Source organism: Coloeus monedula, assembly GCF_965178545.1.
Source record: "Coloeus monedula genome assembly, chromosome: 1".
In the NCBI taxonomy this organism is placed as follows: Eukaryota; Metazoa; Chordata; class Aves; order Passeriformes; family Corvidae; genus Coloeus; species Coloeus monedula.
In genome coordinates this window covers 75,499,922-75,519,213 of record NC_138781.1, presented here as the reverse complement: position 1 = coordinate 75,519,213, position 19,292 = coordinate 75,499,922, and the positions used below count along the sequence as shown (strand labels likewise).

At 40.4% G+C, this 19,292-nt stretch overlaps 1 protein-coding gene across 1 annotated transcript in view; it reads right to left on the bottom strand.

The window, feature by feature from the left end:
• Positions 1–815: 815 nt before the first annotated feature.
• Positions 816–19,292, bottom strand: part of PIGN (phosphatidylinositol glycan anchor biosynthesis class N) — a 101,740-nt gene continuing 83,263 nt past the window's right edge. Inside the window, exons 24-29 of the mRNA XM_082281536.1 lie at positions 17,565–17,620; positions 17,013–17,088; positions 15,650–15,723; positions 12,740–12,782; positions 10,953–11,005; positions 816–1,035 (exon numbers count right to left, since the gene is read on the bottom strand). Of these exons, the coding sequence (XP_082137662.1) occupies positions 912–1,035; positions 10,953–11,005; positions 12,740–12,782; positions 15,650–15,723; positions 17,013–17,088; positions 17,565–17,620 (426 nt within the window). The 3' untranslated portion in view covers positions 816–911. The remainder of the gene's footprint in view (positions 1,036–10,952; positions 11,006–12,739; positions 12,783–15,649; positions 15,724–17,012; positions 17,089–17,564; positions 17,621–19,292) is intronic.

Here is a 19,292-nt window from a genome sequence, read left to right as displayed (position 1 = left end):
AGCAGCAGAACACAAGTGAAAAGGAAAACAAGGATAAAAAAAAAAGCCTCCACATGGCATCACTCTGCAAACTAGCAACTCCAGCTGCAGTTTCATGACCTCTTTATGCTGACCTAAGTCTGGGCTGCTATGGAAACAATAAGCCCTAATCTTCCTGCCCACCGTGTCATGAGCTGGCCCAGGGAATTTGACTGCTATTTAACCAGGTTCCTTTTCATTTGAATCAGTTACCTGAGTGTCATACTGCTCAGCCTGCCCAGGAGGCAGCAGGAGAGCACAGTCAGCGGCAGCAATTTGCAGTGGGATGAGCTGAAAGATGTTGTCTTACAGCAACAGCTTCACAGCACACCAGCCTTAACCTGCCTCAACATATCTCACAGGCATGCTGACACGGCTTGCAGAAAGCACAGCCCATTTCAGAGATATTCCAATGCGTGTGCCACATCGGTAACACAGAAACCAGTGATCTGCCCAGACTGATTTCATTCATGCTTTAGCCTGGGACGTGCTTATGCGAGACATGAAACAAAGCTAGAACTTTGCACGCTCCTAATGAGAGTATGCGTGAACAAACAGCTGGCAGCCAAGTTATAACAACAAAAAAAACCCCATCTCCCCAAAAAACCCAACCCAAAAGATAGTTGCCTATGTATTTTAGAAAGAATTTTGTTGCTGTTTGCATTTTCAAGAAATATGTATGCTTGAAGAATAAGAGCCTTTTTTATTCCATATTCCCATTGGTGTCTAAAAATGGCAACCCTCAAATGCAAATTTCAGTCATGTGACAGCATTTAATCTGTATCAGCAGAGCACTCTGATCCCTGGATGGGATTTTGGCAGTCTAGTCCCATTAACTGTCATTTACGTTCCAGAGCTGGAAGTTGGTTCAGAGGAAGCCTGAAGATGCTTTATCACGTGGAATGGTGCTTAGTCCTTCTGGGATGTCCAAGTCTCTGTGTAGTTAACAGCTGGGCCAGTCCATTCATCACCATCATAAATATGGTCAGCGACATCACCAGCACATAGTGGCTGATGCTGCAAGGAAGAGACAGATAAAAAAAGTGAGAGAAAAATACAAATTTGCAGAGTAAAGAAAAAAAACTCTGACATAAACAACGCTCTGAATAATTTTTTTTTCATTTTAAGTAGGTCTAATTTTTCACCTAGGATATAATTTTATATAAGCAGCTCTTAGAAGACAAGTATTATAGCAGCACTGTCATGTAAAAACCCAATTCTGTGACAAAATAAAATTGGTGGGGGACAGCAGAAAACACATAACTATAACACAGAATCTAGAGAGAACTTGCCATGAGGCAGACGTTGCTTGCTACTAAGACAACTCAGATATTTATGTCAGATGAAGTGCAATTTTCTACAGAAAACACTATTCTAGTGACAAGTAGCTTTAAGAAGAAAAAAGCAACATACAAAACCAAAACCCCACTATTTTTTCACTCAACACTGCTAAAATGTGTAGAATTCTCTGCTGTGGTAGAACATGCAAAGAGATTAAAGAGATGAGTTCAAGAGTGGCTAATAAACACAATATGAAAATGTAGCTTCTGGGTTAGGAAGTCCTTAAGCCACTACTGATTAAAAGGCTAACAAGCAGTGAGCTTGTTCTCCACTTGTTCAAATTCTGTTACCTGATGTTCACTGGTGTTGCAGATGGGCTATTTAGAGTCAGACTGAGATTTGACATTCAGTCAAATCTAGGACATTCAGTGTTCCGTGTTCAATGGTTTCAAGGCCCATTTGAAATTAAACTGGGTAAGGATGTCAAGAATAACAAGAAGGGCTTCTTCAAAGACACCAATAACAAAAGGAAAACTATGGAAAAAGTGGGCCTGCTACTGAATGGAGCAGGGACCCTTGCAACAGAGACTGCAGAAAAGGCTGAGATACTGAATGCATTCTTTGTTTCAGTCTTTGCTGCCAAGGCTAGCTCTCAGGAATCCCTGACCCAGAAGATCAGGGAGAAGGTCTGGAGGAAGGCAGACTTTCCCTTCATGTGGGACATCTGGGTTACAGACCATTTAGTCAAACCTGACATCCACATGTGCAGAGGCCTCCTCAGCAAGTTCACTGATGACACAAAGCTGGGAGGAGTGGCTGATACCCCAGAGTGTTGTGCAGCCCTTCAGAAGGACCTCGACAGGTTGGAGAGATGGAGATGGGCAGAACAGCCTGAGATTCAACAAAGGCAAATGCTGGGTCCTACACTTGGGGAAGAATAACCCCAAGCACCAGTACAGGCTGGGGGCTGACCTGCTGGAAAGCAGCTGTGGAGAGAAGGACCTGGGGGTCCTGGTGGGCAACAAGCTGTCCATGAGCCAGCAGTGTGTCCTTGTGGCCAAGAAGGCCAAAGGTATCCTGGGGTGCATTAGGAAGGGCATTGCCAGCAGGTCAAGGGAGGTGATCCTGCCCCTCTACTCAGCCCTGGTGAGGCCTCATCTGGAGAGCTGTGTGCAGTTCTGGGCTCCTCAGGACAGGAGAGACATGGGGCTCCTGGAGCAGGTCCAGGGGAGAGCTGCAAAGATGATTAAGGAATTAAGAGACTGGAGTACCTCACCAGCAAGGGAAGGCTGAGGGAGCTAGGCCTGTTCAGTCTTGAGAAGAAACAAGTGAGAAGGGACCTCTTCAATGTCTGTCAATATCTGAAGGGAGGGCACCAAGAGGATACATCCAGGCTCTTCTTGGTGGTGCCAAGCAAGAGAACGAGAGGCAATGGACACAAACTGGAACACAGGAAGTTCCACCTGAATATGAGGAAGAACTTTATTGTGCAGGTGACTGAGCACCAGAACAGGCTGCCCAGAGAAGCTGTGGAGTCTCCTTCCCTGGAGAAAAGCCATCTGGACACAATCCTGAGTAATGTGTTCTGGGGGACCCTGCTTTACCAGGGAGCTTGGACTAGGTGACTTCCAGTGGTCCCTTCCCACCTCAACCATTCTGTGATTCTGTAGGATCTGAATCAGGTACTGTTAATGTAAACCACTAGTCAGTCAGAAACCAGAAATCTTCCAAAGCCAGTGACATTTCAGGTTAGAGCTGCAGACAAAACAGTGCTGCACCCGTGTCCATTATGCATCCAGTGTGGCTTTGGTTTTTCCTGGGACTACTGAAGAAACTGGCACTCTGACATGAGAGGTACCCATACCTCCTGATGCACCCATACCAATTATTTTAAAGTAGATGGCTCTTTAGGACAAACAGAGTAACTTCAGGCTCCATGAAGTCTGAGTTTAGTCACAAAAAAGGATTGCAAGGAACGCTTGCTGGCTTAATGACCTGGAATTTCTTCCAGAGGACTCATTCAGTTTGAGAGTTCAGCCACAGAAGAGCAGTAAAGCTCATAATGCCATCGCTATCAATCCTCACAACCCTGAGACTGTGACAACTCTGGCGCTAGCCTAGCACAATTTAGCCCTGTGAAGTGGAGAAGCATCAGCTCTCAACAAAGCTGGGCCACTAACAAGTCTGAGAGAATAAAAGTAATCCAAAAAGTTCTTCCACAGCCAGGGTGCCAGCAACCAAAGGACCAAATTGTACAGAGAACATGAAAACAGACTTGATGCGCACAGTCAGATTTTTCTGTTTCAGTTGAGTCTGACTAGAACATTGTCGGCATTTCGTCGACAAACGGGACGGGGAGCCTGGACAGGCATTCCAGGAGCCTTTTTATTATTTTATTCCTTTATCAGTCTCACATACAGAGTTGAGACAGATGGTACAAAGCTCACACCATCACAGGCGTCCAAAGACTTCTTTGTTACAGAGCATTCTTAAAAGCTTCTTAGCAAATTAGCATGCTTCTAAAATTTACAGACAACTGTTTTAACCAATCCCCAACAGCGCACGTACATCTGTTGTATACAATACTTGCTTGTTATGCTTTTATATAACAATGCACAATATTCCATTATTAAGCTTAAACTTATTGATCTTGCTAGGCATATTTTTTGCAACTTCAAAACCTATCTCAGTCAAACCTAGAAACTCTAACCATTGTTTTAATGTCCTTGCTTACTATATAATTGTATCCTATCTTCAAGTTTTCTCAGCTAGAGCTGATTCCTAAATTCTTTTTGCTTTCTTTCTGAAACCTGCTTTTCTTTTCACACCTAACAGCTTTTCCACCTTTTATGCTTCCCCACAATACATCTCATGTCATACATGAAATCCCTATTTGTGCTTGATCTTTGCATATTAAGTGATTTAAATAATTAATTTGGAGTTAATTATTTTTAAATTGAATGTTACAATTAACCCATCAGCCCAGGTACAAAAATCCAGTTCCGTTATCAGTGTTCCTATTTGTTTAAAATTTATTAATAGAGTTGCACCCTTCCCAGTTAAAATTTTCCCAGTTAAAAATCACAAACTTGCCCCTTTTCAAGCTACAAACCACTGGTACACCATAAGAGTTACCTTTCCTGTGTTTACTGTATACTTTTACAAGTGTTCTGAGGTGTGTTGGATGTATTTTAATACTTTTTGTAGGTGTTTCACTTGCATTTTGATTCCAAGGCCAAAACCCCCCCACCCAGTCTTGATAGCCAGCAGCTATTTCTAGCTGCAGAGCCATTACTCTGCAGGCAAGTTCCATGGCCACCTGAATACCTGAATTTTAATGAAGGTATTGTTTTCCCTTATCTCTAACTGATACCACCCCCCTTGACAACGATGAGCCATTGGTGGACAGAGATGATCCATCAAAGGGAAAGCACCAATCGCCTTGGACCGAAGGGGCGGGCTGTGGGCGGACTGGGGGCGGAGCAAAAACTATAAAAAGGACGAAGCCAAGAAGCGGTCTCCCTCTCTCTTCTTTCTTCTCTCTTCCCCTCTTGCTCTCTCCAGACCAGCTGTGGGAGACATCGGTGCTGGGCATTAAAAGCCTTACCCCTTTTAAGGGGCTTTTAGTAATTTTTTTAAGTCAACCCAGCACTGCAAGTTTTTTTCTCTACCTGAGGTCTAGTGCTGTCTCAGCCAGAAGATCTCAAATCCCTGCGCTCCTGGGGCATACCATCTACCGAGCCATAGGATCCCAAATTTTTATATTTTTCTGATTTCTGTAATTTTTCAATTTTTTCTGTTTTCAATAAATTAATCTTTTTAAGAGTTGTCTCATTTCTCACATCTCACAAATGCCTTGCTCAAAATACACAGTTTTAAGAAATCAATTAGAAAAATCCACCAGCATAAAAGGGTTCAGACCTCAACAAGCATAATGGAGCAGTAGAGTAGCACATCTACAAGAGCCAAGCTCCTGTCCTGTTTCTGTGGGAAAGGTGTAAGAAGACACAGGGAGAGTGTGAAGTCAGGCACAAAGTCTACTGTCACCTGGGCAGTGCACTTTGGACTTCGTAGTTCACAGCACATTTACAACAACAGAGATAACACAACTCCCTCAAGAGCTGCCCTTGAAAGACCACCGGGGTGTGGTACAGCTTTGGTTTCAGTTCTCCATGGGAAAGGACATACTGACAGATGAAATTTAAACCCTTGCTGCAGTTATCTTCATGGTGTAATGTGCCCTTGAGGATTGTACATTCACCACAGGTAGATAAGGTTGCTGGCTATTAAGGGAACAGCCACTTACAGAAAGCTATGATTTCCTTTGGCATACATACAAAATACCTACGTATATATGCCATGCATGGTCCCCAGACAGGTATCTGAGTTCTTGTGCACCCCCTAAAGGAGCTCTTGCAGATATCATCAGTGATTTGGCAGAGCATAGGGAGGGGCTTTCTCAAAGCAAAAAGGTGTCTTCAAACTCTGCTTAGCCACCTGTCAGTTGAGGGACCGGATCCTCCATACTTTTGTAAAGAAGACAGTGTTGCACACACTTCTCCCTTGCTATACTGCACAAGGCTGCATAGTTGTGCTCCTTTAATAAAATATCAGACGTTCAAAGATAGATAGATAGATATTATGCCATAGAGCACAATTAAAAACAATTTCAATCTACTTGTCATGTAATTACAAACAGCCAGCATCTCTGGGACTTTCAGCAACTGGTCCTGCACTGCCTGCGGGCAGCTCTGCCTGGTAAATTACTTCTCAGGCTGGGGTAATGCTATATTTAAACAAAGAAAACAAGACTGTTACAGCTATATGCCACAATGGCAGTGGCAAAAATCTTGATCCCTATACAATTCAGAACCTGCACCCTTGACTGGATCTGTAGTTACAGTGAAGGAGGTAATTCTCAAAACAAGCTTTCTGTTTTGAGAAACAAAGCTGAGCTAATGAGAAAAAGGAGTGAGATTCTAGGATCCAGGTAAATTAGATCCATGTGGAGGAAGAAGAGCAATTAAACAGGTGCAAGAGAATAGCATAATGGAGCATGGTGGGGCAATGCTTATAAAGGATGAGATGGTAGAGGTAGCAGGTGTAGGGGATCATGGATGATCTACGGTAAGGCAGCACTGTTCAATGGAAAGGTGAGTGCCCCATGTATGGATCAATGTCAACAGGCAAAGATGGTGATAGTAAATTTTTTTTATCAGGGAGCAAGACACCTGTTTCAGCGGCAAGGAACCACAGGGAGAACATATGAGGTACTACCACCTCCTGGCTTTGTTTGTGACAGTGTATATTGGTGAGAAAAAAAGAAGACAAGAAGAATCAAAGACAAGAAGAATCTAAGACATAAGAAAAATAAGGGGGGTAAGCAGTGGGAATCAATCTTGCTCCAAAACTTGGCTTTCTCCCAAGACAGGCTAATTCCTAAGATGACAGACCTCATTAGAAGCTAGAAAGACAAGAAGATGGAGTAAGTTACCATAGCAATTAAAGAAACTAGAAACATAACAAGTAAAACAAAAACAACTTGTGCAAGGACTTGGACAAGCAGCTCCAGAAGAGTCTGGATACATTATTTCTATATGACATGCTCTTTGAACTGTTCCCAAGCACACACTGAGACCCCAGATTTAGATTCTGAATTTTAAATTTCCTGCTTTTCCAGTCAGGATGCCACACCCTCTCTCCCCAGTTTCACCAAAAACAAATCACAAAACCTTTGTTTTAACAGTCAGAGCTAGAAGCCCCAGCATCCCAACCCTGAAATCGATTCCGTTATCCCTAAAACCTAAAAAAACAGTTTTGTGCTTTATCTATGTCCCCTGACCTCTGAAACTGCAGAAGAACAGTTAAGATCATATCTTTATCTTCCAACACCTATAAAGAGAAGGAATAGTACAGTATCTGTACACTATACTGTGTCTGTATATAGCTATATAATAGCCATATAAAGAACCTTTAAGGTTTATCTTTACTATCGGGTTATACAACTATTTACAAAGTATGTATACTGTAAAGATATACTAGGCTTTAAAGGCTATTTCTCTCTCTTTCTGGAAAGGGACAGATACAGATACATAAGCACACCTTTTAAGCTGCAGAGAAATTATTTTAGTGACAAAGAAGCTGAAAAGCTAGCTATTCCATTTGGCTGTTATTCAAAAATAAAAGGATCTGTCAGAACAAACTTCTCATGATTGTGTATTACACACTGATACATCAAAAACACTAGGAAAACTACACTATTATTTTAAAGAAATTTAATGGTGTGTTTTTCTGGGGCAAATGATGCAATTCAGGTATATAGGTAGAGGACAAGGTTAGCAGACCTTAGAAGCTCGTGTAAGCTGCTGCTTTGAGTTCCACATTCACTGCAAGATTATTATGCCATTATTATATCAAAACAATGAAAAGCACTCTCTGAAAGACAAGCTGACATTGATTTTGGCACGACCATTAAGAAAAGGGGATAGAAAACTTTCTAAGAAGCCATAAATATTTATGGTAATTGATAATTTACTGAGAGGAGGGAAACAGTGGTGCATTGATAATTTGCTGAATGTGGTAATACAGGACTGTATGTTGAATCTGTTGTTATTCAGCATTTCATTAATGAACTGGAAGAGTGGAAGAGGTAAAAATCTGTTTCCATTCAAAGGCAATACTTATGTGGCATGGTGAATTCCACCGGGAGAATAAAGACATCATATTGTCAAGGCAAATGTGAGGCATGGTAAAATGTCCTGCCATGTGGTTAAAGCAAGGTAGAATAGGATGTAAAAGCCAGGAGTTAGGCGTGAAATTTTTAAAAATAGAAAAGCCAGTTCAGTGAACAAACCTTACTTCCAAACAATGAGATCCACTAGGAAAGAAAACATCAAGGTGAAAAAGCAGTGAAGGTCTTTTTATCGCAAGGGATTTAAAGCCATCTCATCTACGTGAAACTTTGCTATTGGACAAACCAAATATTGCCTAATGAGACTCCTCCCCAACTTGCATATTCTTAGTAGAGAGAGAACATAAAAAACTTTTCAACTGTGGTAATTAGAAAGCCCATCACCACAAAAAAAGGATGAGTAAGGAAACATATATCAAAACTTTACAAATGTGGCACATACACTGCTGGACTCTGAGAGACTTTAGAGGCATGAACCTCCACCAGGCAATTAAGCTGCTGCTTTTCCAACTCTGATTTCACTGATGTGGTAACCAGTAATGTAACACAAACCCAGATATTTTTGCTGACACACACATATGCACTTCCTATCAATGTGACAAGAAAAAAACAAAAATATGAGAGCAGCTGTCCCTAAGAGTGCTTCTATTCTTTGTTCTGTGAAATCCTACACAGGTTTTGTTGAGATGCAAGGAGTTGGGGGAAAAAAAAGAACCATAATTTCCTTAACTGACTCAGCCTTCTCAGGAAAGTTTTGGCAACATGGAAAATGTCAACTGAGACAGGGTATTTTCAGACCTTGCTGTCAAAGCAGCAACAGACAACACAGCAATGAGAATGCCACAGAGCTGTCACAGCACTTGCAACAGGAGGACAGGAAAGAGTTATGTTAGTATCTCACTCCCACTGGTTTTGGGAATTGCTCAAAAGCCCTTGAAGCTCATCCTCCCTTTCAGGAACAAACAAACAAAAAAATCTTGTGCTGTTGTCTGCTAATTTTGCCAAGCCTGAGGATCACACATTAGAAGTCTGCTCAGAGGAGAAAGTTCTGGTGCTAGAGTAATGGTCATGCTAGATAAAAGAAGGACCACTTAGCTCTGCACCTATGGCTTCATTTCTTTTCTTACGCAACCTAATTATTTTTCTTATGTGCATATACACACATACATATAAAAGATATATAAAGAGACTACAATAAAATAACATAGGTGGTAGAGTCAAGCACTCAAAAGTGAGGTAATGACAGAGGCTGCCTGAACATTATGCATTTCCCTTGATGCCTTAGGTTTTCACTTTTTATATTTTTCAAATCCTGTACTGCCTAGTGTATAACTCTGAAGTTTCTTGTGGCCTGTTAGCTGCTGTTCTCTCATGCTAGTTAGACATAACAAGCCACTCTAGGTTTGCTCTCCAAGGACACCCAGATTGTCCTAGGCCCAAAATGTGTAAACTAACATCTGAAGAGGAGGGCAAACTTGGGGTAGTTACATCATTAACTGGGGTTGTAATTGGAGAATTGATCCTGATATGCAAATGAACCGAACTTATAAAAGTGTGAAAAACCCATGACCATCTGTCCATCTTGGGTGTAGCCTTTGGCCTGCCCAGGGTGTACCTTTGAAGGCCCTTCAAATAAATACCTACCTTTATTCCCTTATTCTTGTCTAGTCTCTGTTTTTAGGTGGCCACTTCAGGCATCACCATGTAAAAAATTAATCACAAATTACTCTTTCAAAAGGCCTTTTCCAGTGCTTTCTTCACTGATCAAAACACACAGAGGGGCAGAATTACAGTGGTGCATAATGAGCTCTCCTAAACTCCTCAGAACAAGGCAACCTTCCAGCTGAAATAGATCCAGCAATGCATTACTGTTGTAAAGCTCTATGCTATGAAGACCATGTATCAGAGAGGAAGTTTTTGGGTACTTGTAATGATTTATATTTTTGCTGCTAACTTCCAACTAAAAAGCTTCTTGCCCAACAGAACAGACATTTTCTGAGGTCTTTAATATCCTTATTAACCTGCAGAAAAATTCAAACCAAGGGATGAGGCCATCTGACTTACCACAGACTGATCACAGCAAGGATCTAAGTGTACCTCTGCCCATTAGAAACCTTCATAAGGTAACGATAAGCAGGAATTGGAACCTCCAAAGAAAACAGGTAGAATACGTGTGCACATGTGTGTCCACACGCTGCTGGGAACGTTGGGGCTCACAAAAGCAAAGTACAGAGTATATGTAGACTGAACAGAATATTAACTATGGCTCACTATTCAGCTTCAGTGTAAATAACAGTGTCAAGTGACCAGATTGGCCGGATTAGTAACAATGCAATCCCTACTAAGCTTCTTACAGCATTTTATCTATTTCCACAACTCAGGGAAGGTAAATCTGAAACGTGTATTCCTTGTATTTGAGGCTAATATGACTCATAATGCAAAACAAATTCTCTCATTTTAGCTGTGATTTCTATGTTTAAATGCTAAATTCTTCCCCAGCTAGGGGGAAGATAAGTGCATGGGCCTTGGTAGCCACCAACATATTTACACAAGGCTCACTAATTCGCAGTGAACTGTATGTGGAGGCTTAAGTAGATACAAGACAGTTAACAACTTTGATAAATTGTTATTTTAACAGTGATTACAACTAATTAAAATCCAAAACATTAATTAAAATAGGTTTTGCGTAATTACTGTTTAAACAAATCCTACTAACTGTATTTCTTGCCATGCTGGATTTATTAATTACTCCATGTTGCTCTGGCACAGATTTTAAGACACAAGTTTTAGCTTGGAATATGTATGCATATGTGTGCACACGTGTTCAAAGTATGTGGAACATCCCTGAAACATTTGATTAAGGAGAGAAATTGGAAAAAGTTCCAAGAGTTATGAGTAGATAAACAATAGTATGAACCTATGAAGCTTTAAAAATGCAACAAAGGCTAAAAAGGTACTGTACCTTGTTCCAATATCCAGCCAGCTTCCATAATCTTGAACCAAAAAGAAAAAATGCTAGGAAATAAAACAACTTTGATTAGTACATAAAAACTGCACAATTTGGAACAGAAAATTAAACGCCAATTTTTTCAGGCTGCTTACTCCAAATTTCTAATTCTTGACATAGAATAAGCACAAGACCTTTCCAGGAATGATCATTTGGACCACAGTAAAGAATAGTCTAGGAACCAGAAATAAATTTAACATGGTATCAAACAAAAACATCAAGAGATGGACCAAGTTCTGTCTAGCTTGGCTTGCAAGAAACGGAGTAATACCAGAACTTTTTCAATTGGAAAAGCCAAGCCACTTCATTGTTTGAAATAAGAAGATGCCAAATAATGCATAGTGCCTAAAAGTTTTCATAGAATTTCAACACAAATGTCTTTGGGCAACTCTGGCAGTTCCCCACCTGTAAAGTGGGAATAATGTTGCAAGAAGATAGTACTTGTCTATTAGTGAATTCCCTTAATTCTAGGTGGTGGGCCCATTGATTCAAGACAACAAACATGTTCTCTTTTTTTCTCCTGCTACTTTCTCTTTTCTTGATTTAGTTCCCACTTTCTCTTTTCTTGACAGAGTTCCTACATATCAAACCTTTTTGGTAATTTCTTTTTTTTTTTTTTTTGTACACCAAGTACATACCTGCTAATTGTTTCAAAATACTTAAACCAAAATAGGAGAATACATGAGATATAAGACCTGGATATACTGGGGCTTGCTACACACCAGTAAATACGTGTAGTCTTCTTTTGGTTTCGTTATACTGATTTTATTAGTGAAATGCTATGAATGTGGTTTATTGGTATACTATTTCTTTTCCTGTGGAAGTTACCCAAAATCAGATTAGTCACACAGACTTATCTGAAACTTGACATAACCAGACCTTCTCCTTTTCTCACTCTACAGAAAAATTAGCAATTATTTGGTTTTTACTCATTGTTTTTCCAATCAGGTGATATTTACAGATCACACTGTACTAGGAAATAAGATCAGGAATGCTTACTCCAAGGGACAAAACAAAACCAGCATGTATAAAGTGACAACACAAGCTCTACCTGCTGGTTTGAAAAGGTTTCTATTTACCTTGTGATACCCAGTGGCATGCGTGCTGAGTTGAAGACAGTTGGAGTGGGCAACAAAATACATACTTTTAATCTGCAAAACTGTGTTGGGGTATTGTTCAGCTTTGGGTTGTTTTAGCTAGCTTGGATTGTGGATGCAGGCTTTCTGAAGATAGCATTTGCTGACAGCTTATTACAAAGGGCACAAAGCATCTTCTCAGATGTTGCTGATCTCCTGGAGTCTGACAAGCCTAATGGAGCTGGTGGGTAATGCATTTCTCCTTTTCCTCTCTTTTTCAAGAGAAGTTGGGGTGGGTAAAAGGTTCAGAATTCCTGAACAATTAACTAAACCCTGCACACAGCTAAAACTGATATTCTTGTTTAATTTTTTCCAAGGAATTTGATTGCAAAGCACATGAGAAACTCCAAATGTTAACTTATTACTTCACTTTTGTCTCTTATTCTTATGAGAACATTGCTTCTTCAGAAGCATTAATTACATGAAATTTGAAGAGTAGTGATTGGAAGAGTTTTATCTCTAAGTTATGCTAGGATTTCAATCCAATTCTCTGCCCTAGTTACAAAAACTTTGAAGTCTGAAACAAATTCAGATCTCTCTTGATGGAATTAGGAAAACTCTCTGCTTCTTGATCTTATTTGAAGAGAATGTGCAACAACAACTTACCAAAGCCATAATGTCTGAAATCACAAGAACAATGAGGAAAAGGCTGCAAAGAAGAAAAACCCAGCAAAGTCAAACCATTGACCTTTCTTTATGGCCACAGATATTAAAAGAGCTTATGAAAACCCACAGAAAGAAATTAAAGTAAGATATGATTTCTTGCATTTGCCTTTCAAACACTCAGATACATTTCAATCTATTAGAAAACAATTAAAATACATGACTAGGACATCTGGCATTTATAATTTCACGTTAACAGAGCTTCAATTTCGCCATGGAGGAACCTGAGTCATATTTTGGAGAACAAAAGAATCTTACAAACAGCACCTGCCCATTCCTGAGGGAGCTGTGTGCAGGTTAGACCAAAGAAAGCTGATTTAGGAGCTTCATGATGGACTCAAAGAGCGAGGAAAGCTGTTTGGCAGATACCTGAGCCAATCAGTCCCTCCCTGATAACCACTCTGCTGGGTCAGAGGCAGCCAAAGGAGGTGCTTGCCTCCCTTCAAAATCTCTGGATGCCCATAACTTGCTCTGGGAACACCTTGCATTTTGGGGGCATGCTCCCAAACCTGTGGGCCTAAATATCAGGTAGCAGGTTACTTCTGGAAATTAGGCTGTGGCTAGTAAAACGAACCAGAAGAAAGGAGGCAGAGCTATTTTTTCTCCCCCATTAACCTAATCTTCTTTTCCTCAAACTATGTAAATCCTAAATTACATGAAAGCAATGGCTATAACTGGTTAAAACTGGTTTCTAAGTTAATGACACTGAAGTAATGTTGCAAACAGCTGACCCATTAACAAAAAAGTCTTTAACTAGAATACAGCTGATTTATCAGTACTACCATCATAAAACTACAAATGGTTTTTCTTGGAAAATGTCCTGCTGCAGCATTGCATGAGCATGTACTGGGGGATACCCATACCAATGCCTCCAAATGAGGAACTTTCTGACATTGCCTACATCAGTCACGCTTCATTAGTAAACCAGGATGCAACAAACCAACTGTATCTCAGACTCATGGAAAGGCTTCCCTCCACTAACCTATGGCTCAAGTAGGATGTTGCAATCTTATAGTACTTAGGAGGCACTCAGCTAGAGGGCTGTTTTTTCACAGGCAAGCTCCAAGAACATATTGGGACAGAATATTCCCCACGGGGGGGGGTGGGGGGTGGGGGGGAAGTCTTTAATCTATAAACAGGGAGTTTAGGAGCAATTTGTCCAAATCATAAAAATCCACTTTTTGCCCTTCTGAACTGCAGGAAGCCTTTCACAATAGAAGGACAAGACTAATTTCAGGGCATGTTTATACACTGCAAAGACAAGATTGTTCCCAGGGATGGCTTAATTTATCTAGCAGGGGCTGCAAAAGCAGTATGAAGTGCAGCACAGACTTCAAGATGTGCTGACAATCAGAGCACAACCTCTCCAGGGATCCTGGGTGCTCCCTGCGGTTTCTGCCTTGCTCCCAGGTGGATGCTGTGGCAGTATCACTGCATTTGTTACCTGAGCACAGAAAAATGAAGTTGGCACAAACACCAGACAGAGTTACAGCCACAGCCTCATGAAGTGGCACAGAAATACTTGTGTCCCTTGGCTTATGAAGGCAGTATCTTTTCCCCTCTCACACACTCAGATGCACACTCCATAAAAGTTTGCAATATCACCAGCGCTGCCAAGGCAAGCATTCACAAATTGGGAAATGCTGACCTTTATGATGCTTGAGCCCTAGAAATGGAAATCACTAGCTGGTCATCTGAGCAACCCCAGGTCCTCAATGCAGCCCTGCTCTTGTACAAGCCTTAGTGATGAGGATGAGCACCCTTCCTTGGGGATCCAAGGATGGCGCAGGCACAGTGCGCACACAGCTAAGGCAGAGCAGGTAAAAGGGGTGGTGAGCATCGTGCTGCTGCTCCAACAGGGAGTCAGATTTTGGGCTACCCCATCTCTCTGCGGTACCAGGTGGTGGTGTACAAGGAGACAACAGGCAGGAACAGGCAGGATGAAAGCAAACAGAAAAGCATCACAACAAGCGAGGGCAGCTTCCTCACGCTCAGCTGAGCAACGTGCAGGAGAAAGTCTCTGCAGTCCTCCTGCCACACACAGCAGGACTTTTGGTCAACCCCACATAAGATCCCACAGTGATAAAACCACATAACCATGTGACAGGGACCTCCTGCACCTCAGCACCATCCATAATATCACACGATGAGCAGAGGATTCAGTCATGCGCTCTGGGTCTGCTGAATGGGGTGAGCAGGGCTAACAAAGGAAATTAAAGTCTTGAGACAGGGAAAACATGAGGATATTTCAAGTCAAGGATACAGCACTCTGTGAGGCTGAGCACCCATACTTTCATTTCTGAAAAGTCCTTAGAGATGGGGAAACGACTGGCAGCCATCTGCTCCTACTGCAAAAAATATGTAATACTGAACACATCTGGGAAGCACTGAACTGCAACGCAAGGACATCCAGTACCCCTTTCTTTTTTAATGCTATTTGTGGTGAGGTCAGTGCTACAAAGCTATAAATTGGTTACATTACAAATAGGCTATTTTAAAAATATTATGCTATAGGCAGAGACACAGTATAAAGTAAAAATCAGATTTTAAATTATGCTCATTTTTTAACATTATGGAGAAAAAAGTGCTCCTTCTGTGTATTGCCAACAAAGAATATTAAATATCTGATTGTTTCAGACAAGGCCAACACTTCAATTTATACTCATTTATCACTAAGGAAAAACTGCTGAGCTTGCAGAAATCACTGAACAAAACCCGAAGCCCTAATAACAAATAAAAGCAACAATGACATCTAATAGCTTTTTTAAATTTACACAGAGATTTGAAAATTCTGAATTCTTGCAAAATAGATTTGAAACCCATACTAATGCAGAAATATAGCACTTAACATACCTCTTAGAAGACAGCTGTGTTGTGACTTGAACAGCTTCGAAAGCACATGATACCAGCACAAACGGGATTGCAACCTGTTTAAAACACAAGCTATATTTTGGCTTACAGTCATATTTACAAAAGAATCTGGGCAGGTTGTGGAAACATTTTCCTGTTTTGGAAATTATCACAGAATGGGTGTGTTACAAAATCAAATATTGGCTAGACAGGGTAGAAAATAATTTTGCAGGAAACAATTTCAGTAAATGAATAAAAACCCCCTTCCATGGTCATAGCTGAACTGCAGTGAAATAAGCCATGAGGTAATATGGAAAACTATAATTAAAACATGTCCTCACTTTATTTATCCATTTTAGCACTAGCAATAAATACTTAAACGAAGCTAGAAGACAGAACTATTCAGATCCAGCATCTAACATGAGAGGCTGCAGAGTTTCAAGTGTAATAGGACAATCACATCACAACCACAAAAAAGAATGAATACAGAAGGGATTCAGTAAGGCAAGGATGACACTGCCCCTCCAGGGCCAAGTCAAGCAAATGTAAATGGTTCAGTAAATTAAGAACACAACAAACAAGTTAGAAAACATGAATGTTGCCTTTTGCTCTTTGCAAAGTTGATTTGCAATCCTTAAGCTGGCAATGTATAAAACCTGACTTCTCGCATCCAGAAGGTTTGCACCACTGATCTGCATCCTGCAGGACAACACGCAGTGTACCTGTAACTTAAGTCTGCTTTCTCTGGGACAGACACAGCAGAAAAGCAGAGGTAGGAAATACTGCTTATTTTAGTAATAACCCATAAATTTGGTGTCCCCCCTTCATACCTCTGGCAGATCCCCTACTCAAATACTAGCAAAGAGCTACCACACCCTGCCTGCAAACCAGAAGTGCAATCCAATCTTTGACAGACTACTGAAAAAATATAAAAAATAATAGCCATTGTAAAATGACAACCTAATCAGCAGAACATTCAAAGCCTCTATTTGACGTAATGTAGCTAGAGCTAATTATATATATATATATCCTCAACATTTCCATAGCTATTATACACTGCAGGAAAAGCTTATAATTTTTAAAATTATTTAAGTATTTTCAACATTTGAAATTTCCATTTTAATACAATAAACTGACCTAATGCTGTTAAATTACACTTCCAAGAATTTTAGCTTCTCTTTTGGGAAACAGAATGATCTCTCTAGAAACACTACAAAGGCTGAAAGATTCACACGTGGTTAAGAAGCCTAATGAAGCTCAAATACATAAATATGTTTTTGTGAATTGCAAAGTAACAACTATGTATGTGATATGTTATTTATTCCACAGTTCTTTGAGAAAATTTCACCAAGATAAGATTACTAACCTTCAGTAAAAGCAAGCCTCCCATCATGAAGGGACTGAACACAGTCAAGAAACAATAGACAGAAGCAGGATCAAAACTAGAGAAACATGAAAAAGACATTACGTATCTTTGAAATGGTGTTTTCCATTAAAAAACAGAGCATTTAATTACCCTGTAACACACTGGGTTGTATATACATTTTTAAACAAGGCTTCCAACTTTATCTTCTCCTGATGAAATATTAAATGAGCAGGGACTGCCAACCTCACTTTTTCTTCTCTTCAATTTTTTCTCTGATTGTGTTTTTCAAGGTGCCATACTGTTGGTGGGCAACCAAGCTCTCTCTGTTCATCCTGTCAATAACTTCTAATGGAATTGAGACAACCTCACAACCAACAAGCCCAAGCTCTTAGGGAAGTTGTTACAGAGAACAGAAACAAAATAAATTATCATTCCACTGATTACTGCTTTGATTCTGCTGCCCTGATTTTGCTAACTAAATTTATGCTTTGTATGTCAACCACAGGAAGAATTTTTTGTACTCTGTGTCTCAAATAAATGAGTAAAATTTACCTGTTAATAGAAGCTATGTTTCCAGTGCCAAAAAAGGCTGTCACTATAAAGAAAACCTAGATGTATTTAAGGAAAATACACTACAGAAATGGCTGCAATAAAATAAAACCAGCATTTCTCATCCTTCATTCCAGTTTACTTTCAAAATCTATCATGAAACCACAAGAAGCTGACTCACTGTTACAGGTTTACAATGCATTAAGAAATCCAAAGTACTTTCTAGCCCTACCCTAGATTTCACACACAACTATATCAATTTTAAAAGACACAGACTGCCTGAGTAAGGTTTTAGAGCCTTTCTTGAGGCCCCTGTAAGAAAGCTGCAGCTGGCTTTTTGGGTCCCTGCCCAGCAAGATAGGAACATCCATGGACCACAAACCCAGCTATGCATTCAAACACAAGCTTTTGCAGAAAGTAATGACCTATGCACGTGCTCTACACACCAAAAGAGATGACTTTATTGAGGAACTGACCATGGAAGAGGTAGTTGGCCTTAAAATAGGCTAAGGGTTCTTATGCCATCCTTCCTATAGATTTTTTTTGTCCAAAGATTATGCTGAGTCTACCCTTGGCAATATGGGACTCCCACTTTTGTCCGTACTTGAGGGAGAATGACTCCGGCAGTATCTGTACAGCTGGAAATTTTTTGATAAACCTTACTTTTTTCATCTAGATACAACACTTGCTGCTGCATGAGCCCATGAAAGGTATTTTTCTTGCTCCTGAGCTCGTTGGAGCCCATTATAGCTCACGTGGCTACAGCTGAAGAATGGTTTTTAACTGGTTTTTAGCATAAGGCAGAGGGTTAGTCAGTGAGGATGGGCTGCTGTTACCAGAGCTCCCTCTGGTCCTTTTGCTCCTGTTATAGCTCCTGCACTGGATCATCTAAATCTCTCCATAAACAATTTGTTACCAACTGTTCAGTAGAATCGTTGGGATTCTGCATGCAATATTTTGGAAGGATTAGGTCAGCATAACTGAAGAAATCATGCTTCCCAAGAGTACCACAAAATTCCAAGTTTAGTAACACAGCAGTCTAACAGCCTAGCGTGGTTCTGCTGGCTGAGATTTATAAGAAGAACAGGTCTGCAATAAAATAAACAAGAAAATACCAGTAACACATAGGTCTAATCAAAATGCTAAGCATGAGCAATCTGAATCTTTCCCTCAAAGACCTGCTGGTTTCTCAGCAAGATGCCAGCCACTGGGCCTGGTGGAGGAGCCTTGGGACAGCATTAAGACACACAGTTCACAGAGTCATAATTGCAGTATGACTGCTCTGGCAGAAAAGGTGTTTCCTCTACTACCACTATTTCTAAACATTAAACAGCATCTAAATTTAAAAAAGCCACAATGTATTTTGAGCAGGTAAAGGAGATCTGCAAATTAGTTATTTTTTCAGGAGCTGAGCAAAACACATTCAAGTATTTTAGATTAAAGTGGTGCTCACTTGTGGGGCAGTGTGAGGAGCAGAAAAGGCCTTGACTCTGTGCAAGCACTGTACTACCAACACTGTTGTGATCACAAATGCAAAACAGCCTCACAGTAGCTACTGTCAAGAAAATGAACTCCAGCCAAAACCAACACAGCTACATTCCAGTGTTAAAGAAGTGCTACACTAGAGTTTTAAAAAATACGGTTGGATTGCTTGATAGTTTTTGGCTAATATTTAGCATCTGACAGACAGCAGTAGCTTTACTGAAGTTAGCAGATTTTTTGTTAAAATAG